Source organism: Haemaphysalis longicornis, unplaced genomic scaffold (genome assembly GCF_048455015.1).
Source record: "Haemaphysalis longicornis isolate Haplotype H1 unplaced genomic scaffold, Haemaphysalis longicornis Haplotype H1 scaffold_1, whole genome shotgun sequence".
Classification (NCBI taxonomy): Eukaryota; Metazoa; Arthropoda; class Arachnida; order Ixodida; family Ixodidae; genus Haemaphysalis; species Haemaphysalis longicornis.
In genome coordinates this window covers 168,466,423-168,488,748 of record NW_027526203.1, presented here as the reverse complement: position 1 = coordinate 168,488,748, position 22,326 = coordinate 168,466,423, and the positions used below count along the sequence as shown (strand labels likewise).

The 22,326-nt window shown below is 49.1% G+C and overlaps 1 protein-coding gene and 5 non-coding genes across 6 annotated transcripts; all 6 read left to right on the top strand.

Annotated features, from left to right (window-relative positions):
- The first annotated feature begins 8,682 nt into the window (after positions 1 to 8,682).
- Trnal-cag (transfer RNA leucine (anticodon CAG)) lies at positions 8,683 to 8,766 on the top strand. Its single transcript has one exon. It is a non-coding gene; the product is annotated as a tRNA-Leu (tRNA).
- A 156-nt stretch (positions 8,767 to 8,922) lies between these two features.
- On the top strand, positions 8,923 to 9,006 carry Trnal-cag (transfer RNA leucine (anticodon CAG)). The gene has a single exon. It is a non-coding gene; the product is annotated as a tRNA-Leu (tRNA).
- A 1,415-nt stretch (positions 9,007 to 10,421) lies between these two features.
- Positions 10,422 to 10,505, top strand: Trnal-cag (transfer RNA leucine (anticodon CAG)). Its single transcript has one exon. It is a non-coding gene; the product is annotated as a tRNA-Leu (tRNA).
- A 155-nt stretch (positions 10,506 to 10,660) lies between these two features.
- On the top strand, positions 10,661 to 10,744 carry Trnal-cag (transfer RNA leucine (anticodon CAG)). Its single transcript has one exon. It is a non-coding gene; the product is annotated as a tRNA-Leu (tRNA).
- A 150-nt stretch (positions 10,745 to 10,894) lies between these two features.
- Trnal-cag (transfer RNA leucine (anticodon CAG)) lies at positions 10,895 to 10,978 on the top strand. The gene has a single exon. It is a non-coding gene; the product is annotated as a tRNA-Leu (tRNA).
- A 179-nt stretch (positions 10,979 to 11,157) lies between these two features.
- LOC144139214 (uncharacterized) lies at positions 11,158 to 16,013 on the top strand. Its single transcript, XM_077671637.1, has one exon. It carries the CDS (start codon positions 11,185 to 11,187, stop codon positions 12,388 to 12,390), a length of 1,206 nt encoding a protein of 401 aa, XP_077527763.1. The 5' UTR covers positions 11,158 to 11,184; the 3' UTR covers positions 12,391 to 16,013.
- The last annotated feature ends 6,313 nt before the right edge of the window (positions 16,014 to 22,326 follow it).

The following is a 22,326-nucleotide window of genomic DNA, read 5'->3' as shown; positions in this document are numbered from 1 at the left end:
GAAACTAAGGGGAGCGCGATGTATAATGGCGGCCCATGGCGACACAGACGACCTTGATGTGAGCCGCATAGACGCTGGCCCAGATTCCTCTCTAGTGTATACTGTAAGAAACTCTATGGCAATAACTAAGCGTATAAGCATCGCAAATAAGACGAAAAGTTCACTTCGCGAACCGATATCACACGCGCGGACTCCGCCTTTCACCCTCCGCGGCAAAGCCACACGCACTACGAAGCGTTCGATCACCTCCGCCTTTCGAGCCACGCAACTTCCCGTAATCAGGCTCGTTATCTCAAGCATTCCCATCGCGATAATGTCCATGTTGAATACCACAGCAGATAAAATGCCTGAACAGAAACTTGGCCGGGTGAAGCCGCGCAAATGGACTCAGAAACGCGCGCTACAGTGTTCAGGCGGCCGCCATCTTGCATTGCCGCAGCTACGCCCAATCAGAAGGGCCGTTTCAACGCGCGCCGACGGGAAGGCCAAACGCGCTTCAGCATCTATTTCTGGCTTCGTTTGTGTCTTTCTTTTTCTGTTGGTCGTACGTTTGCGAATGAAAGAAGATAAAAGAGACGGCCAGGACCGGAAAGAAGATCGCTGGGACGATCTAATGGAACCAAAATGGCCGTTCCCGGTGGCGCCGTTGCAGAGATACAGCGCTCTGAAAACGCCGTTTTTTCGCCCTTTGCGCTGACATTTTGTCACCGCGGCTGGTAAAAGTATTTTTTATGTCACTTTGCGGCGATTTTCGGCGGAAAAACTACGCAAACGCAGAGGATAGAAAACATAAAGCCAAAAATGTGGCTTACAAAAAAACGATGTTTTGGTCCTTATTCCGAAGCTGAAAGCCGCGTCCTCCCCCCTTAAACTAATCAATCCAAATATTCGATAATATCCGATTATTCCAACCTTTTCGAATATTCGGAATGTTTCGAATACATCGTTTTCGAAGCGAATACGAATATAACATATTTAATATTCGAGTAATATTCGAAATTTTCGAATATTCGCACACCCCTAATCATAAGGTTTAACTCGGCGACGCTACACAGGCGATGAGGCGCGCCGTAGTCGGATGAATTTTGACCACCTCGAATACACGGGCGCTTTCGCTTTTAACACGGGCGATTCGCCGCGGCTGGGAATCGAACCCGTGTCCTTGAGCTCAGCAGCACAATGCTTTAGCCACTGAGGCACCGCGTCGGGTAGCTTGCAGGCAAAATGAAACATCGACTTTGCCCATTCCTTGCTGCGACTGCGCACGGGCAACCAGGCTGCAAGGTCGCCCCACTGCGCAACGCCGAAGGCGCACTTGTTGCATGTCACAGTTCGCCTAAAAGGCCGCACACCTGCTAAGTGTTACTTCACAAGTTGGTTCTGCCGCGGTAGATGTTGGCTGCTGACCACAAAAGACGCACAATAGACTATTTTCCAAGGGAGACGAAAAACGGAAGCGTCCGTGAAAGGTTCTCCGGGGACCTAAATTGCCCCTCAGCCCTCCAAAGTACTGCGCTCCTTACATCACAAATGCGGTTTCGGAGCATAATTTACGCCAGTTTTGGCGAGTATGTTTTCACGAAAGAAAAGTAAAGTTCTACACGCATCATGTTTTTAAAGTATTCAGCGGAAAGTTCATACATCGGTAATTTCTGCTCCTCTTAGCAGCCATCGAATACGTACAAAACAACAACAAAAAGTGGTTTCGCCATCCGTTCTTTTGCTGACCTCTTAAACGTGGTGCGTGCTATAGCCGTCAGCTTTTCAGGACGCGTAAAGCGGACAAGTTCAGCGTTTTTCTTACGGAAATAGTGACAATACACATGGCTCAGAAAACTATTAAACCGTGGTATGGACTTTCTCCTTTTGCAAGAAGCTGTATGCCCAAGCTCGTGGGCACTGGGTAGCCGGTGCGGCACTGGACAATTTGCCCAGCGTTCATTTTTTTCATCCTTACTGGTGAAGAGGGCCTGAACTGCCAGCCAAGGCCAGGGCATCCCGGACTAGGGTCGCCCCCCACCGGGCGGGTGCCCTAAAATCAGCACCAGCGTTCGTGAAAAACCTCCTCCTGCTGTGTGTCTCTCTCAGCGGTGCTTTGTATACACGGATGCATTTTACCGACTACCCGCAGCCACAATTCCGCTGCTACTGCTACTGGTTCCGGCGTAGGTGTACCGCTGTCGACAAATTAAAGAACCTCTCCCAAGAGAGTTTGCCAGTACCTAATCCGAATGTATCAGGGGAAACGGAGATATGTTCACAGTGAACACAGCTAGCGCGGAAGGGTACGCGCAGACAGCCGAGCCGGCGCGCCATTGTGGCGCGACTGAGGAACCAAGCGCCGGCCAAGCAGCAGGCAAAACAGTGATTTCGTGTGCGTGCATGGTGTATTTTTCGTTCCGGTTAACTCAGTCAGCGCATTGTGATTATAGATCAGTTGTTAAACCACCACCAAATCGTGTGGTTTGCTTACGCTAAATCACACGCACAGACGGCCAGACGCAGCTGGGCGACGAGGCGAAGCAGCCGTTTCTCCCTCGCCTAGCCACGGGATACCGCAGCGGCGAATCTCTGAGCAAGCGAAGCGTTACGAGAGGCGCAGCTTGCGCGCCGGCGGCTTAAGGACATTGCGACGCAATGAATGACCTTGAAAAATGTAGCGTAGTAGAGCTTTCGGTCTAAAAAAAGCAAGACAGGATACAGCGCGACGGATGTGCTTGCGATGTAGCTTGAGCGAATAAATTATTGATTTGATTATCATTAGAAGCGAGGACTAAATTGCTTTGAGAGAGAGAGAGAGAGAGAGAGAGAGAGAGAGAAAGAGAGTAAACGTGTATGAGAGAGCGTTCGGGGGGCTTCGCAGGGTGGCTTTGCGGGGAATAATTATTGTTTCGAATTCCGAAAAGCGAAACCGCAACAATTCACATGGCTTGCTGGGCTGTAGACGACAAGCTATAGACTTCTCCTCCTCCCGGATGACTCCCGACCAACATCAAGACCCTTTCAATTCGGGGCCTACGGGATGCGAATCGAGCCCACATTTTCTACACCACGGGCTATCCTTGGCTCTAACCAAGTAAAATGTGGACCTAGTGAACGTGTTGGGACCTTCTAGCTAAAACCTTTATTATCGACATGTGTATAGTGAGGCCTACGGGAGTCATTTGAGCATGGTAATCACAGAAGTTGCATAGCACGTTTACAATGATAACGTACACTCTAAGGCGATCCCGCGTTTGAGATTCCCAATAATGCGCTCAAATGACCAATCCATGCTGCCAGCAAAGCAAAAATCCGTCGAATTGCAGTAATGTGCATGCCCGTTGGACGAAAAAATTTGTTCTGCGCCGTGGCACTGCGCAATGCAGGACCTCGGGCTTTCACTGCGTGATGCCACAGCGTAGACCGAACTTTTGAGTCAAATCGTATCCTCTGCATCGTCATATTTCGGAGTTTCATTTTTGGCTGCATGATTTGGTCAATCCAGTGATTTGCGGTGAATCTGAGCCACAGGATTGCTTATAGTGTATATGTAGGGCTGACAATGGCCAGGGAGAGGAAAAGAAGAAAAATACGAAAATGTCGCAAAGGGAAAGGGATTATGGCCATGGTAAGAGAGGACCAAACCGATGGAGTGCTACTTTGAGCACGCTAATTACAAGTGTAGCAAACACGTATACGTTAAGGCAGATATATATATATGCAGAGCTGACAAGGGCGATCCCCCCAGCCTCACAGTCATAGTAACATAAAGAAGGAGAAAGCGATACGATGGGAAAAGCATCGCCACAGTTATAATAATGGGACACAACTGCACCACTGGACACGTTTCTTCCGTCAAGGCTGTCTCTACTGCGACAGACTCCGAAGCGTCTACCTCAGCGGCAGCTGTGAAATGTGGATGGTCCCGGAAGTACGCCTCAAAAAAAGATGCAAGGGAACGCAAAAATGCCGCCTGGCGAGCAAAGTGGCAGACACTCGTGCCGCCAAAATCGCCACAAACAGGCGCGACTGCAACCGTTGCCACGCAAAGATTACATGAAAGGCCCATATCCCTCTGATTACGAAGACATTGTCGCAGCAGAAGATGGCACAATCGTGACAGACCTATACCGTTTGACACAGCGAGAGGATTGCATTGCCTGAAATAAAACATGATGCTTCCGCATTTCCGCAAGTAAGCAGCCTTATCAAGTGTCTTCGTCAATTGTTTCTCTGGCTCCGCAGTCTTTCGCTCTGGCGACTTTGCCGCCAGGTGGCGTTTATGGGTAATGGCTCATCTACGCGCTCGCTCTAGAAAGGACTAGGACGCAGTGAGGCTGGATCCTTCGACCCAGACGTACCAACCCAACCTATATACGCTGAGAAGCTAAATAGCAGATTTCGTTTACCTGACCATCGCCCTGCCACCTCAGCATTCATAGATGTGACGTGTCTGTATGACGTCCCTATGAGCGCGATTGCTATGCGTTATATCCCCTGAACATTAGAAAAATGTGTCAAGCGGATTGATAAATTCTTCGAACTATGAGTGACAATGATCAGGGCCTACCGCACAAAGGTGGATTGGGACGAGCTTCGGGACGTTTATTGGCAGGAGGGAGCAAAGCGAGGAAATTGCACATTGACCAAAAAAACTCCCAAGCATTTCCCCGAGGGTGAACATGGTTAAGTGCGAATGCACGGGGTGATGCTATGTGGGGGAGTAAAGTTAAAATCCGTTGGGATTCGCCCGTGAGCGCGCGCGAGCCGACCCACGGAGGTCTGGCAGTTTATCGCTGCATATATAGGGGGGTACGCCGCACCGAGCGCGCCGAGCCAGGTGGCTGAGAGAGGAGGCGAGCGCAAGGGGAGAGGGACAGCGGCGCACGGCAGCTGCAGCCGAGCGAGGGGGAGAGGAGAGAGTGTGACGTCACGGTGGAGAGAGAGGCGTGCGGCAGCTGCTGGGGAGAGGAGGCGCGCTGTGACGTCATACCATGACGTCACGGCGCGAGGAGCGGTGCGGGGAGCGGCGCGCACCCGCGCAGCCACGGCCGAGCGCGGTCACGTGGTGAAGTGACGTCACCGCGCCGTTGCTACCGACGCTCCTCTCCGCTCCACGCCGTTGCTAGGGAGAGTAGGACTGCGGACGCCGCCGCCGCCGCCGGCGGTGGAAGGTTTGGGGTCGCTTATAAAGTGCATTCGCACTTAAAAGTTCAGGGACAACCACATAAGGGCGCTGAAAATTGCGAAAATTACGGGTTCAGCACAGCTTTTCTACAAACTCTGTTTCTGAGTTTTGCATGATGCTTTAGCATGCATATGTAGTGTTAGACGGTGAAAGCACTGGCGATCATGAGTACATTGTGTCGATTTATTGTTGGTTATTTTTGGACTGAATTGAGAAAAATATCTATTGATCCATATTGCACAAGGTTGTGCGGTATTGTGTCGTCTTCTGCGGTGATGATTCAGCCGCCAACAATGTTCAGCAGCGAAAGTATACCCTTGGTCCAATGATCCAAGGGCCTCTGCTGCCTTGCGTGCCCGCTGCACCGAACCCATCTGGTCTCCGCAACAGGTGCTGCCCTACAGTGCTTCCCATTGCTCCACATTGGAGGGTTTGATTTTGAGGACAGTCGTTATGTTCTGGCATTCCCAATATGGGCTGTAATGTGTGGGTTTCTAATTGCGTTGTGGACAGGTGTCTACATATCGAGCCGGGCACATTTTTTTTTAATATTGTCACAATGTGATGACGAAGAAGGAAATGTTACATAGGGCTGTGTTCTACTGCTCCGACGAAGATGTGTGGGACGCGTGGACTTACTCGAGCCCGCTGATAGCTGAATTGTAAATACTTGTAAATACATCGCTCGCATCTTCATGGTTCGTGTCGCCTTCCATCTACCGCCACGCTACAATATGTTTTAGCTAGGGAACGCGCCCGTCTGGAACTGTCTCTATTGCTCTCGATCTCGTCTGAGACAAATTCACAATTTTTTCTTAGCGGATAACTGCCTGTGGGGACACGCGCCTCCCAGAACCCAGAAGCAAATTTTGATACTGTGGTGGATCTTACGGCCATCTCAAAGTTCATCCCGATAGTGGGGTGCAAGAAAGCTCCTTGCCTAAAACCATGAGAGGACACGTGCCGTGACCAGCTAAGCGAGTGGGGATCATCTCTGGCGACTCAAGTACGGCGGCCATCTCTCGGCGATTACTGTCCTGACAGCTGACGCTGCGAGAAGTTCGGGACAAATAATTGTGTCAATTGTCTTAAAATGCAATGGCCCCACCACGCGCAATGGACTTGGCCATTACAAGTTGCATCGGTCTCGTTATAGGCACACTGTCATGGTCAGTTTGCGTCGATTTACCTGCGTTGCACTTTAACAAATGTTGACCGGGCAGGGCCACTTAGCTCGTGTGTACCCATTCGGTTGCACTGGCCCCAAGACGCTGGACCGTTCGATGTCAAGCCGATTGATTTATTCGATGTTTTCTCACCAAGGGCTTTGAGTCAGTCGATCAGAAGTGTGCTGAAACTGCGGTGCAAGCAATCAAGGGGGCGGTCACTGAATCTACGTCTAAGCGGCCGGGTCCAACAGCGCTATCGCACAAATACGAGACACAGAGAAGCCAATATCACGTAAAACCGAGCTTAAACGAGGACCAAGAAAGGAGTACACAAACAAGTTCAAACCTAGGTTAGAGCAAAGAGCAGCCCCTCTATTAAATACCTGCCGTACCATGTACGTTTAGTGAAACACATATTATGCCCACTTTGTCCGCCGTCCCGCGTTATATACATGGTATATGCTTGAAGAGCGCATTGACTGTGGTTGCTTCTCTTGTTATTCACGTTTGTCGACGCTGGTACGGTCGTCCACAGGCCTCGCTGGCGCATGAGATTTTACTTTAGACTAGAATATCTCAAGAATTCCCTTGAAAAACTCTTCGAAGGAATGTGGAGGACTTAGGTGTACCCATGAATTGCAGGAAATGCAGCAGTTGTGATTAAATTACCTTACACCAATGCAGGAGGCGACGATTAGTGGGTAAAGCGTTTCTCCAGCTAAGACTGTGGACGACTGTACTTACCTGACTCCTGCGCGTTGAAAAAAAGCAACCTTTCCATTTTTCCTGCAGAGACCGGAGTAAAAATCAGAGACGGTTTGGCTGCACAAAACCCAGAATACCGTTCCAAAGCAGCGTACATTCCTTTTATAAAGCGTTGGCCAGTACACCACCGCAGGTCTGTGCTACTGTTGATTGATTGATTGATTGATTGATTGATTGATTGATTGATTGATTGATTGATTGATTGATTGATTGATTGATTCAACTTTTTGACTAACTGAAAGGATCGAGTTTATTAGCCGCTTCGAACATCGTTCTCCGTGACACCTCTACGAGTGTGTACCACTTTTGGCTATCCTGATTCGAGTTGTAGAGAACGTCGCGCTTGTGTTGCGTTCGGGAGCACAGAGGTGCTAACCTACATCGGTATATTACAGTGTCTTGAATGCAAACATAGCCCTAACCCTACCAGCTGTTCCTTATTAAATGTCAAAAGCGTGAAAACAGGCATCGCCACAGCCTACGGGCACCACGATTTGTAAAGCACGGATGCGACGCAGTTGGCATGGCACATCTTTGCCCGCTCTTTCGAGCCGTCAGGATGGCCGAGTGGTTTAAGGTGTTGCGTTCAGATACCACTCTGGTCTTACGGGCGTGGGTTCGCGCCCGGTTGCGTTTTCAAGCCAAGCATACCCACTTAGGCGGATTGCCCAAGATTGGCAAAAAACTCAAGCGGTCGCCGTAATCGTGGCAACAGTTGCTCGGACCGAGAAAGACACGTCATAGCGCACGCCCCTCCACGGTGGTATCCAATAATTATCACTTCCAAAAAAAATAAAATAAAAGAAGCTCATGTTTATAGCAAGAATGGTAGAGTAAACGTAGTTGCGGCAGCAAAGAAGAAGCAAATCGTCTGCAATCGTGGAATAAAACCTTCGTGATGGTTGTGAAAGTTGCGTACAGCTTCGCTATTTTCAAGTGTTACGCGTTAGAGTGAGCTTCCTTCATTTTTTTTTGGAATACCCGGCTTCGGCACGGGTATCATGGCACAACTCCAATCTTGCCCTCGTACAGTTAGGATGGCAGATTCTGCTTCCAGCCGCTGCGCAGTGCGGACGCAGGATGGCGAGCTCCGATAAAGGGCGGCTTTGGCGGGCCCATCGGCCCGCGGTACCAGGTCGTCTGTTTTTGACAACTCTGCAAACCAGGAATACCAAGTTATTCTACCTCATTTGCTTCCGGAGCATGATCATCTGTTCTGAACACCATTTTTCTGCACGCGGACGTGAAAGCCAGGCCATGCAAGATGGAAGATTTCCGTGACCCGGTGGTACGTCTGAAGATGAACCACCTGTGGGCCGTGACGTTCAAGGACGCCGAGCCAGCTGCGAAGCTGGTTGCCGCCTCCGAACTTCAAGTGAAGGGGCCGAGGTGCCTTATGTTCGATCCGCGGAGCCGGGACGTACGCCTAAAACTGCACTTCGTGCTCCACAACATCCCAGACGACGAAGTGCGAAGCGCCCTGTTGCTTTACGGGAAGTTCACCGAAGTGACCCGTGACCGCTGGTGTGTGCCGGGCTCTGTATATATTTGTAAATAAAGTTAGTGTTACCAAAAAAAGTCAGGATGGCCGAGCGGTCTAAGGCGCTGCGTTCAGGTCGCAGTCCGGTCTTCCGGGCGTGGGTTCGAATCCCACTTCTGACACGTCTTTTTCTTTTCCTTCCCTGCCTAAGAACAGCTGCCGCGCGGCTTGCAATGCACACCTTTACCATTTCCCTCTCCCTCTTCGGGCACGTCCTTTTTGGTATGCCCGGCTACGGCACGGCTCAGACGGCAGTGCGTATAACAAGCCCTCAACCTGTCAGGATGGCCGAGCGGTCTAAGGCGCTGCGTTCAGGTCGCAGACCGGTCTTCCGGGCGTGGGTTCGAATCCCACTTCTGACACGTCTTTTTCTTTTCCTTCCCTGCGTAAGAACAGCTGCCGCGCGGCTTGCAATGCACACCTTTACCATTTCCCTCTCCCTCTTCGGGCACGTCCTTTTTGGTATGCCCGGCTACGGCACGGCTCAGACGGCAGTGCGTATAGCAAGCCCTTATATTGTCAGGATGGCCGAGTATCCAGTGAAATACTTGGGTATTCCACTGGAGTTTTACAGAGACAGCGAGCCCTACTGGCGTGCGCAAGCTCGGGAGCTGCGTGAGAAAGCGAATAAATGGAGAGCCAATGGTTTGTCTATGTTTGCTAGGGCAACTGTGTGCAACATTTTTCTGGCTAGCAAATTATGGTATGTTATGCAAGCGCTGCATTGTTCTCGGGTGAATATACAACGACTTCACCGCGTGTTCGCTGTATTTGTGTGGGCTTCTACTTGGGAGAGGACCAGTCGAATGAATTTGTTTCGACGAACCCGCGATGGTGGCTTTTAGGGCTGACGCACCTTTTTGTAAGACAGCTTGTAAATCGATTTCTGTTTTTGCGGGACGTTCAAGACCCTTTTCTGCGCACAGTACTTCAAGTGCGGCTAATGCGGGCTTTGCCCGAATTCGTAGTTTCCACGAGTAGTATGACAGGGGGAATCTATGGATACTTTAAAGAGATTGTTGTGTCATCCCGTTTTTTGTTTGCTCGATTTTCGATGCAATATTTGGCTAATGTCACGCGGAAAAAATTATATAAGGATGTATGCGATGTGGTCATACCTGTACCAATGTATAGAGTTTTATACTGTGCAGGTCCAGGACAAGATGTTCTAAAAAGGGTTAAGCGAATGGAAGTATCACCAGGAGCGAAGTCTTTCTTCTTTAAACTACACACGGGCACGCTTTCAGTTGCAACATGGATGGAGGGTAAGGGGATTTCTATGCCATGGGGAACTGACTGCTCTATTTGCAAACAACCGGAAACGGTGGAGCATGTCTTTCTCCATTGTTGGGCAGCAGTGTTTCTATGGGATGTCCTCCAAAGGACACTGCGAAAGGACTTTCCACTGAACCCCCATGGAATACGGTTTTTATGTATCGAGAGAGAGGATGGGGTGCCGTACGATCTCGTCATGTTGTTGGGCCTGCACAGTATTTGGCGGTCGCGCATGGCATGGCTCAACTGTGATGTAGACGCGCGGCCGACGCGACAACATTTCCGCGAAACTGTTTCCAAGTTCATTGAAATTCAGAGAGCGAAGTTTTCTGTTCCTGAGTGGTTGCCAAGGGGGGAACCCCTCGCCATGCTTAGGGAATTTTAAATGACAACGCCAGTCCACCATGGCATGGCGGCCTTTTTTTAGATTGTGTGTTTTCTGTAGTACCTTTATGTTGTGTTGCACTGCCGAAAACCGGCATTAAAGAAAGAAAAAAAAAAAGTCAGGATGGCCGAGCGGTCTAAGGCGCTGCGTTCAGGTCGCAGTCCGGTCTTCCGGGCGTGGGTTCGAATCCCACTTCTGACACGTCTTTTTCTTTTCCTTCCCTCCGTAAGAACAGCTGCCGCGCGGCTTGCAATGCACACCTTTACCATTTCCCTCTCCCTCTTCGGGCACGTCCTTTTTGTATGCCCGGCTACGGCACGGCTCAGACGGCAGTGCGTATAGCAAGCCCTTATATTGTCAGGATGGCCGAGCGGTCTAAGGCGCTGCGTTCAGGTCGCAGTCCGGTCTTCCGGGCGTGGGTTCGAATCCCACTTCTGACACGTCTTTTTCTTTTCCTTCCCTGCGTAAGAACAGCTGCCGCGCGGCTTGCAATGCACACCTTTACCATTTCCCTCTTCGGGCGCGTCCTTTTTGGTATGCCCGGCTACGGCACGGCTCAGACGGCAGTGCGTATAAAAAGCCCTCAACCTGTCAGGATGGCCGAGCGGTCTAAGGCGCTGCGTTCAGGTCGCAGTCCGGTCTTCCGGGCGTGGGTTCGAATCCCACTTCTGACACGTCTTTTTCTTTTCCTTCCCTGCGTAAGAACAGCTGCCGCGCGGCTTGCAATGCACACCTTTACCATTTCCCTCTCCCTCTTCGGGCACGTCCTTTTTGGTATGCCCGGCTACGGCACGGCTCAGACGGCAGTGCGTATAACAAGCCCTCAACCTGTCAGGATGGCCGGATTCTGCTTCCGGCTGCGCTTGCGTACGGACGCAGGATGTCTGGCTCCTCGGGAGCGGTAAATGCGGCCGAGCTTGGCCGCGGAAACAGGCCTTCGGGAACTGACAACCAGGATTATCAAGTTATGCTGCCTCAACTGCCAACAGGAAAGTTTGTTTTGAACACTGTTTTTTTGCACGGCGACGTGAAAGCCAGGCCTTTCCGCGTAGAAGATTTCCGAGATACGCTCACTCATTTGGCGCTGCTCCCAGACGTTATCGCTCTGGGGGCGTACCAAATGAATCACGTATGGGCGGTTACCTTCAGTAATGCCGATGCCGTGAAGAAAATTCTTGCGGCCGACGATGTGAAAGTCAAGCAGCGGAAGTGTCTAGTGATCGACCCGCACAACCACGACGTAAGGATTAAGCTCCATTGGCTTCTACATGGGGTGCCCGACGATGAGGTCCGCACGGCGTTTCTGCCCTATGGCAAAGTGACGGACATCTCAAGAGAGCGGTGGCGTGTTTTCGGCGTCACCGACAAAGGCTCGACGACTCGATTTGTGACCTTGAAGCTCAAAGTGGGCCTGACACCGGACGACATACCGCACCAGTTACGCGTAGGCGGCGACATGGCACTTGTGATTGTTCCAGGAAGGGCACCGCTGTGTCTTCGGTGTCAACTACAGGGACACGTTCGGCGCGAGTGCCGCGTACCACGGTGCTCACGCTGCCGGCGTTACGGTCACACGGAGGAGGCGTGTTTGAAAACTTACGCAAATGTGGCAGCACCGGGTGGGAGCTCGGACAAGTCCGAGCTCCTAATGGATGAAGACGACGCTGAGGAGGCCGCCAAAGGATTGCAAGACCAAGATACACCGGTGACAGAGCCAGATAAACCGCCAGAATCTGATGAAAACCTGAATGCACGTGGTGGCGGTGCACAGAAATGTTCGCCCGAATTTCCACCATTACCTGACGCAAGCGCGAAGGGAGGTGGAAACGCCCCTGCGCCGGCAACGTGGGATACCCCAGCAGAGAGTGTAGAAATCATGGACACAAGCCTGGACGCCAGCAAACTACGCACCAGCAACAGTGTTGAGAAAAGACCACACGGAAGCAACGAGGAAGGAGAACGTGAAAACGAGGCGGCGGCATCCGGTGAACCACCACCGAAATCGACGGTCGTGCGTCGTCCATCCTTCAAGCCGAAACCGAACGTTCCACCAGACCGGAGACAGTTGAACGAACCGACGACGTAGAAACAATTGCTGTGCTTGTGGTGCGCTGCGTGATGGGACTTGATAACGAAAATTACTAGAGGCCGTCCTTCTGAGGTATGGTTTCTTTTTTTTCACGAACACGATTGCAGCGCTACATGGGAAACTTGCTTTTCCCAATGAGCATTATTGTGTTTTTTGGTGCTTTTAAAAGGGGCATGACCGAACCGTTTGCTCTCGTACGTACATAAATGGCCCTAAATCTAGAGACAACAATGCGTGTAGCCACAATAAACGTAAGAGGGCTATGCGCAAAAAAGCGGCAATATCAGCTAAGTAGGCTCTGCATGGAAAATAATCTGGACATCATTGCGGTACAGGAAACAAAAATAGACAACGAAGAGCAAACGGAGCGGATGGTCCTATCATTTACGTCCCGATATTATGTTTGCATATCCCATGCAGTTGGTCTATCTGGTGGCTGTGCCCTTTTCCTTAACAAATCGATGGGCATTGTGATTGAAAATGTAGTTTCATGTGAAACTGGACGGCTTATTGTCTGTGACTTTACTTTTTCTGGCTTAAGTTTCCGAGCTATATGCCTTTATGCGCCTAACAAAGCAACTGAACGTAAAGTGTTTTTTGAGCGCATTGAGTGTTACCTCGATGATGACAAAAATGTTCTTGTGTTTGGTGACTACAATTGTGTTTGCCATGCGAAAGATAGAGCAGGAACTGCCACAGTCCGTGATGCGAGCGCTGAATTACTAAACACTATTGTAACCGAACACAGCTTAGAGGATATTGGCGGTATTATGTCAGAAGGACGACCCGTGCAGTATACCCACCACCAAAATAACAGCCATGCACGATTAGATCGAGCATATATATCAGCCAACCTTGCGCATGCGTGTACCAACTATGAAGTTAAACACGTCTCGTTTAGCGATCATAGCTTAGTGATGTTCACATTGGGGAGGGCTTCAAAAAAGCATAAATTCAACTGGGAACTCTGGAAGTTTAACGATAAACTTTTGCAGGAAGAAACATTTACAGATAAAGTTAAAGAAAAGATGCTGAAGCTCGTTCAAGCACAGGAAAATGAAGTAATACCATTGTGGGAACTTTTTAAACAAGAGGTTAAGATGCATGCGATTGAAATGGCGTGCGCAAAGCGTCAAAGCGAGAAAATGAAAGAGAAAGAATTACAGTGCCAGCTCGATTTCTTGCTGAGCAGAAGCGCAGCGCAGTGTAATGATAGCACTGAGGCTATTCGAGAAGTTAAACGACAACTAGAACTTATCGATCAGGAAAGATACCACGGCGCTATAATACGGGCAAGGACTGAGAAGCTGTGGCTAGGCGAAACGCCGACGAAACGGGCACTTGGCGAAGAAAAGAGATACGCGACGCAAAACGAAATAAAAGCGGTGCGATATGCGGGTGACGTCACAGAAGATAGAGAAACAATACAACGCGCATTTGAGGAGTACTACGGGGAGTTACTGCGACGGCCGAAGCTTATCAAAGACGGGTTTAAAACAGAGTTTCTTCCATTCATGCCCATGCTTGATGAACAAGTTAAAACGAACCTTGAAGTTCCTATCACCTCAGGGGAAATTGAACGAGCTATAGACGAGCTTACACCCGGGAAGTCACCAGGGCCAGATGGCCTAGGTGCCACATTTTATAAATTTTTTAAATGTGAAGTATCTCAGGTGTTGCACCGAGTTATTAATGAAGCGTATGAACACAAAGAAATGCCTCCGTCGTTTAGAAAAACGCATGTAGTTCTAATCCCAAAGACTGATGATCCTACCCAATTATTATCTGTAGAAGCATATCGGCCAATTAGTCTAACAAACGTTGACTATAAAATATTTATGAAGGTTCTAGCGAGCAGATTGCAGAGTGTAATGAAGGAAATTGTTGGACCACATCAAACATGTGGAATAAAAGGACGGACGATAATGACAAACGTCCACCTGGTCAGAAGCGTCCTCGAGTGCGTTGATGTGCTAGGAGGGCGTGCGGCCATACTGCAATTAGACTTGCAAAAGGCGTTTGACCGCGTCGCCCATGAGATCATGTTTGCTATCCTTGAACACGTAAACGTAGGATCTGTCATATTCCAAGGTGTGAAAATGTCATACGCGAATAGCTCTGCGAATCTCATAGTAAACAAAAGGTTAGGTCAAAGCTTGGATGTTCAGTCATCTGTAAAACAAGGATGCCCCTTAAGCGCCTTACTTTTCGCCATATACATTGAACCTTTCTGTCGGAAAATTTTACACGACGAGAAAATACAAGGATTTAGGATACACGAAAATGAAGTTAAAATTCTATTGTATGCTGACGACATAGCAATCATCTGCAGTGACAAAGAAAGTGTCAGCATAGCGGTCAAACAAGCATCACGGTTCTACGAGCTTACGGCAAGTGCGATAAATTGGAACAAATCTATAGGTATTTGGCACGGTACCTGGGATACTACACCCGAGTATTTTGAGAAATTACATTGGACCACCACACCTGCCAAGTACCTGGGTGTACCACTGGATCAATACAAAGAACCGACGGAGTACTGGGCCAAAGAAACCGAGAAAACTCGAAATAAAGCACAGAAATGGGGCGGGAGGGACTTGTCAATGTTCGCCCGAGCCACCGTCTGCAACATTTTTTTAGTTGCTAAGATTTGGTATGTGCTCCAAGCCCTGTGCATGTCAAGGAAAAGTGTGCAGAAACTGCACCGAGTATTTGCGGTATTTATTTGGCATTCTGAATGGGAACGAACAAGCCGCACTAATTTATTTCTTTCTCTTAAGCGTGGAGGATTGGGTTTGACTCATTTATTTTTGAGACAGGTCGTTTCGAGGTTTCTTTTTCTGAGAGATCAAGCTGATCCCACTTTGCGTGCAATAATTCAGATAAGGTTGCGAGATGCCCTACCTAATTTTGTTATTTCGACTGTTGCTGTAAAGCCGGTGGCTATACGCGGATTCCTTAGGGAAGTAGTGTGGGCATTTAAATTTCTGAATGCCCGTTTTTCTCTGCAGTATTTAAGTGTTGTTCCACGAAGAACATTGTACAAAGATATTATTGATGTTTCTTTGCCTGTTCCCCTTTATCGCTGTATATATGACTGAGGAAATGCCAAGGATGTTTTAAAACGGATCAAAAAGATGCCGATCAAGGCATCGAGCAAGAGCTTCTTTTTTCAACTTCATAGTGGCACACTCCCTGTCAAACCATGGCTTAAGGATAAAGGAATATTTGTAGGCGGGAACATCAACTGCAGAATATGTAATAAGCCAGAAACAACAGAACACATCTTTCTTGATTGTTCTGATGCTCGCTTTCACTGGGACATACTTCAGCGGACACTTAAAAAAGACTTGCCAATCACTTATTATGGTATCCGTTTCCTACCCGTGGACAAGGCCGAAAGTGTTCCCTATGACATGTTTATGGTACTGAGCCTTCATAGTTTATGGAGGACTAGAATGGCAGACAGACATGCTGATGTGGATGCTCGACCAGCGAGAGAGTATTTTGTGGAAAATATTTCTTACATACGAGAAGTGTACAGGACTTTAAACGAGCGTCCTGAGTGGCTTCCCGTGCTCGATGATCTGGCCACGCTAAAGCGATTTTAAAAACACCATTGCCGCTTTAGTGATTGGTATTTTACCCATTTTGAGTGTATTGTTTGTATTATGACTTGTGTAATGTGAACGTTTCAGGCAAAACGGCAATAAAGAAAAAAAAAAAAGAAGTCAGGATGGCCGAGCTAAACTCTGGAAAATCACCTGGACCTGACGGACTAAATGCCGCTTTTTTCAAAATGTTTAAGTCAGAAGTAACTACTTTGTTGCACACGGTTTACGCTGAAAGTTACGTGAAAGGATGTCTGCCACCGTCTTTCAGCAACGGATACACGGTACTTATACCGAAAAGTGAAGAGGCAGAAAAGTTAAGCAAAGTGACAGGTTACCGACCCATCACTTTAACAAACATCGATTACAAAGTATTTATGAAGGTGTTAGCGAAACGGCTACAGTCTGTCATGAAGAATTTGGTCGGACCACACCAGACATGTGGCATCAAAGGGAGAAGCATATGCACTAACATACACGTCGCACGGAGCGTTCTGGAGTGCTGTGATGCCGAACACAGAAACGTGGCCATGTTACAAATTGACTTGGAAAAGGCCTTCGACAGGGTATCTCATGACATCTTATTTGCAGTTTTAGAACACGTTAAAGTTGGGTCGGTGGTATTTGAGGGAATAAAGATGGCATACAAAAACTGCTCGACCAATGTAATAATAAACAAAGAACTAACTGAAAGAATAAACGTTAATGCTTCAGTTCGTCAAGGATGCCCAATGTCACCGTTACTGTTCGCGCTTTACTTGGAACCACTATGCAGAAAGATAATTCAAAGTAGCAGAATCAAGGGGTTTGTTTTAGAAGCAACCGAGGTCAAAGTGCTCGCGTATGCAGATGATGTGGCCGTATTTTGTATTGACCAGTTAAGCGTAACAAACACCTTATCTTTGACAAAAGAGTTCTGCGAAGTAACCGGCCGCAGTGTGAACCTGGACAAATGTAATGGAATCTGGCATGGTGAGTGGCACGAGACGCCCCGCGTTTATGATAACGTATTGTGGTCATCAACGCCCACAAAGTATTTGGGGGTTCCTTTCGACAAATACCGCGAGAACACCATGTACTGGAGGGAAAAAGTAGAAGAAATGCGCGCACAGACAACTGCATGGGCAGGCCGTCACGCATCCATTTTTGCGAGAGCGACCATATGCAACATGTTTCTTTTTGCTAAATTATGGTACGTCATGCAGGCACTGTTCTGTACGAGAGCAAACATTCAGAGATTTCATCGGATGTTTGCAGTATTTGTATGGCAATCGTCTTTCGAACGAACAAAGCGCAGCAGCTTGTTTAGAAAGTTACAAGGTGGGGGCCTGGGACTGCCTAATCTGTTTGTAAAACAGTTAGTGTCAAGGTTTTTGTTTCTACGCGACCAGTGTGACCCATTTATACGAACATTCATTCAGGTTAGATTGTCCTCGGCAATGCCTAATTTTATTGTGTCAACAAGAGGTGTCCAACGATACGCTGTTAGTGGGTACTTACGCGAAGTTGTGTCATCTTTCCGGTTTTTGAACGCACGATTTACACTAGACTACTTGTCTCAGGTAACGCGCAAACGTCTGTATTGTGATGTTATTGAACTTTTATGCCCGGAACCTATGTACAGGGGGCTTTACCGCGGAGCTCATACTAACAACGTCCTTAAAAGAGTTAAGCGTATGCCAGTAACAGGGGGGGTAAAAACCTTTTTCTTTAAGTTACACACACAGACCCTGCCAGTTTTGACATGGATGCATGAAAAGGGAATGTATTTGCCATGGGGCTACGAATGTAGGCTTTGTAAAAAGCCAGAAAATGTACAGCATGTCTTTGTGGATTGCTGGGACGCGGTGTTTTTTTGGGATGTTCTCCAACGAACCTTCCACAAAGATCTTCCACTAACACTAGATGGAATACGTTACCTTGACATAAAAGACGATGTCATACCATACGATGTTTTTTTCCTGCTCGGCCTTCACGCCATTTGGAGGAGCAGAATGGCAGTACGTAACAATGACGTGGACGCTATGCCTGTGGTAAATTATTTCATTGAAAATGTGTGTAAGCTTAGAGAAGTGCACGCAGCACAGGGGTGTGATGATGATGTAGCGAGAATCATGAACGATTTATGTGTGATGAAAGTGCACAAATGTTAACTGCCTGCTTAAAGTGTGGCAGGGTGTTATTACATCAACCTGTTGGTTGAGCATGTAACTTTTGTGTTATGCCAAGTCAGGCAATAAAGAAAAAAAAAAAAAAAAGGATGGCCGAGCGGTCTAAGGCGCTGCGTTCAGGTCGCAGTCCGGTCTTCCGGGCGTGGGTTCGAATCCCACTTCTGACACGTCTTTTTCTTTTCCTTCCCTGCGTAAGAACAGCTGCCGCGCGGCTTGCAATGCACACCTTTACCATTTCCCTCTCCCTCTTCGGGCACGTCCTTTTTGGTATGCCCGGCTACGGCACGGCTCAGACGGCAGTGCGTATAACAAGCCCTCATCGTGTCAGGATGGCCGAGGCTGCTTCCGGCCGCTGCGCAGTACGAACGCAGGATGGCGAGCTCCGTTCAAGGGGCGGCTTTGGCGGGCACATGGGCCCGCGGTACCTGGTCTTCTGTTTTTGACAACTCTGCAAACCAGGAATATCAAGTTATTCTGCCTCATTTGCCATCCGGACCATCTGTTCTGAACACCATTTTTCTGCACGCGGACGTGAAAGCCAGGCCATACAAGGTGGAAGATTTCCGCGACCCGCTGGTGCGTCTGAATTAGCTGCCCGAGGTTGTGGCCTTGGGCGCATATCAGATGAACCACCTGTGGGCCGTGACGTTCAAGGATGCCGAGGGAGCTGCGAAGCTGGTTGCCGCCTCCGAACTTCAAGTGAAGGGGCGGAGGTGCCTTATCATCGATCCGCGGAGCCAGGACGTACGCCTAAAGCTGCACTGGGTGCTCCACAACGTCCCAGACGACGAAGTGCGAGGCGCCCTGTCGCTTTACGGGAAGGTCACCGAAGTGACCCGTGACCGCTGGCGTGTGCCGGGCTGCACTTCGCAGCTCTCGACGACACGCCTGGCCACCCTACGACTGAAGTCAGACGTCACCGTAGACGACATCCCGCATCAGCTACGCATCGCCGGTGACCAGGCCCTTGTCGTGGTGCCCGGAAGGGTACCGCTTTGTTTGCGCTGCCACCGGAGTGGCCACATTCGGGGGGAGTGCCGCGTCCCACGGTGCGGGCGTTGCCGCCGCTTCGGCCACAGCGAGAGCGAGTGCGTCCGCACTTACGCGAACGTTGCCGGACCAGGGGATGACGACCACAAGGCCGAGTACGTGATGGATGCCGAAGACGCGGAGAGCGCTCCGAAGGGCAAGGACGAGGACGTGGTGAAGGAGGCAACGCCCCCTGAACCTGCAGCCGCCGTGGCACCGAGCGCCGAACCACCCGCCGAAGGTGGCACTCCCGCCGAATCCCCGGACGTGCAGGGCAACCAAATCCCCACGGACAGTTCAGGCTTGGCCGAAGCACCACTCTTGGCGTCGGAGGGAGATAAAAGCAAGGAAGAAGAAGAGGTTGAGATGGCAGGTGTTCTTTCTGGTTCTGCAAAGCGTGCAAGGGATGCTGTCGAAGAAAAACAGGCCAGCACCGCCGAGCCGAGCTGTGACGAGCCGCCGGCGAAAGCTCCGACACATGCTCGACGGGCATAAGCCGAACATCAACGCGGAGCGGCCCAGGAAGCCACCGGACACTTAACGTGAAGCCCCTTTTGCGTCCCTGCAATGCCAATAAGGCCCAGTGATGTTCTCCGTGCAGTGCAGCGCAACGAGCAGCCGTCTCCGGGGAGTGTTGAGCAGCTACTATGGACAAGAGCACGGCAACATACTTGGGATATCCGCCGTCGCTACACTGGAGGCTAGGGTTCGTTGAGCTTCTCTTTGTTTTTTATGCTCTTGGTGTGCTTTAATTCGATGTAATGGCTACTTTAAATAGGCCACTTCGCATTTCTACATTAAACGTAAGAGGGCTTGGGGCCAGGCGCAAGCAATATCAGCTGCGAAGGATTATTGACGACAAAGAAATAGATATAATGGCCATTCAAGAAACAAAAATTGAAAGCGAAGGCAGCACCGAGAGCATGATAAGGCCCTTTAGTGGGCGTTACAGCGTTTGCGTGAGTCATTCTGTGGGAACTTCTGGGGGGTGTTGTATTTTGGTTAGAAATTCAGTTGGTATTCGTGTACGATCAGTTATTTCGAGCGAAACTGGCAGGCTTGTGTGTTGTGATTTCAACTACTGTGGAGTAGATTTTCGTGCAGTGTGTATCTATGCACCAAATGTTGCAAGGGACAGGACGGTTTTTTTCGAAGGGTTGTCTGATTATTTAAAGAAGCAAGAAAGAGTAATTTTATTGGGCGACTTCAATCGTGTGTTAGAACGAAGAGACAGAAATGTGTCGCCGCGAACAATTGATCAGAGGGCAAGGGTCTTGACAGAAGTTATTGAAGACTGCGAACTAGCCGATGTAGCACTCTGTGCGGTTAACAGACGTGCTTTAAAATTCACGCACTTTCAGGGCACGAGCCATGCGCGGCTGGATCGTGCATACGTATCTGTCGAGCTCGCTGCGGCGTGCAAGAACTACGTGGTCGATAGTGTCTCTTTTAGTGACCACTGCCTGGTTTCATTTTTGTTGGGGGAAAGGAGGGAGGATTGTAAGAAGTTCAGCTGGGAACTTTGGAAATTTAATGTAAAATTATTACAAGACACCACATTCACGGATAGAGTACAGGAAATTGCAGAAAAACAAACAAACGACGAAATCAGCAGCTGGCGGGAAAGGTGGGAGGTATTCAAACAGGAATGCAAAATGGTAGCGATGGAGAGGGGGACAGTGCTTAAACGGCAAGAGAGGGAAGTGGAAAACCAACTCAGAAATAATCTGCAACACATGTTAAAACTCGAAAGCGAAATGCCTGGGGCATACAAAGAAGATATTAGAACTATTAAAAATAAGCTGGAAGCCATCGATATAGAAAGATATCGGGGAGCGACCGTGAGGGCGAGGGCCGAAGTGTTTTTGGCCGGCGAAGCGCCAACAAAGCGAGCGATAAAAGACGAAGCACGGTACGCGAGAGGGAATGGTATCGAGGAAATATACTGGCGAGGCGCGCTTACCAGTGACAAAGAGAACATAAAAAGTGCGTTTCAAGAACATTACACAGATTTGTTTAGCCCCACAGTTCCAAAAACTGATGAGTTCAAGCGGGACTTTCTTCCAGCCATGCCAAGGTTGGGAGACGATGTGAGGGAGGAGTTAGAACGACCGATATCGCTTGGCGAAATTCAGACGGCAATATCGGAGTTAAAAGTAGGTAAGTCGCCAGGACCTGACGGGCTTGGTGCGGATTTTTATAAAAGGTTCTCGGATATAGTAACTCCGTTTTTATTTATGGTCTTTCGCGAGGCGTACGAGTCCAAGGTACTTCCGCCGTCGTTTGGTCGCACACACACCGTCCTGATACCCAAATCGGAAGACCGTGTTAAACTTCAGTCGGTTTCTGGGTACCGGCTGATTACATTGGCCAATGTAGATTATAAAATCCTTATGAAGATCTTAGCGCAACGAGTGCAGAGTGTTATAACAAGTGTAGTAGGGCCGCATCAGACCTGTGGTATAAAGGGGAGGAGTATAGTAACAAATGTTCATGTTGCGCGCAGTGTGCTGGAGTGTTGTGATATGTTTTTTAAAAGGGTCGCTATGCTTCAGATTGATTTCGAAAAAGCGTTCGATCGAGTGTGCCATGAGATTCTTTTTTGTATTTTGGAGCATATAAATGTTGGTGATGTGATTATACAGGGAGTGCGTATGGCGTACTCTCGCTGCTGCACGCAACTTATAATCAACAAGAATGTCACGGGAAGTATTCCTGTACTGTCTTCTGTGCGACAAGGATGTCCAGCATCTCCTCTTCTGTTTGCAATTTATTTGGAACCATTTTGTTTAAGAATAATTAATGACAGTGGAGTACGTGGTTTTCAGTTACACACATACGAGGTGAAGTTACTAACATACGCGGATGATGTGGCGGTTTTTTGTGAAGACGAGGAGAGTGTAAGCGCAGCCATATCGATAACAAGGGAGTTTTGTAGTCTTACTAACAGCTGTGTTAATTGGGCCAAGTGTGCGGGTTTTTTTCACGGGGAGTGGGGGTCAACACCATCTGTATTTGAAAACGTGTCTTCGTCGCGTACACCAGCGTGTTATCTCGGAGTTCCGCTGGATCGCTATCAGGATGGCGAGTACTGGGAATCCGAGACGGCGAAGCTGCGCGAA

Bases quoted from the DNA above. Each gene is read 5' to 3' on its own strand.
- LOC144139214 (XM_077671637.1), top strand. From the start codon at position 11,185: ATGTCTGGCTCCTCGGGAGCGGTAAATGCGGCCGAGCTTGGCCGCGGA.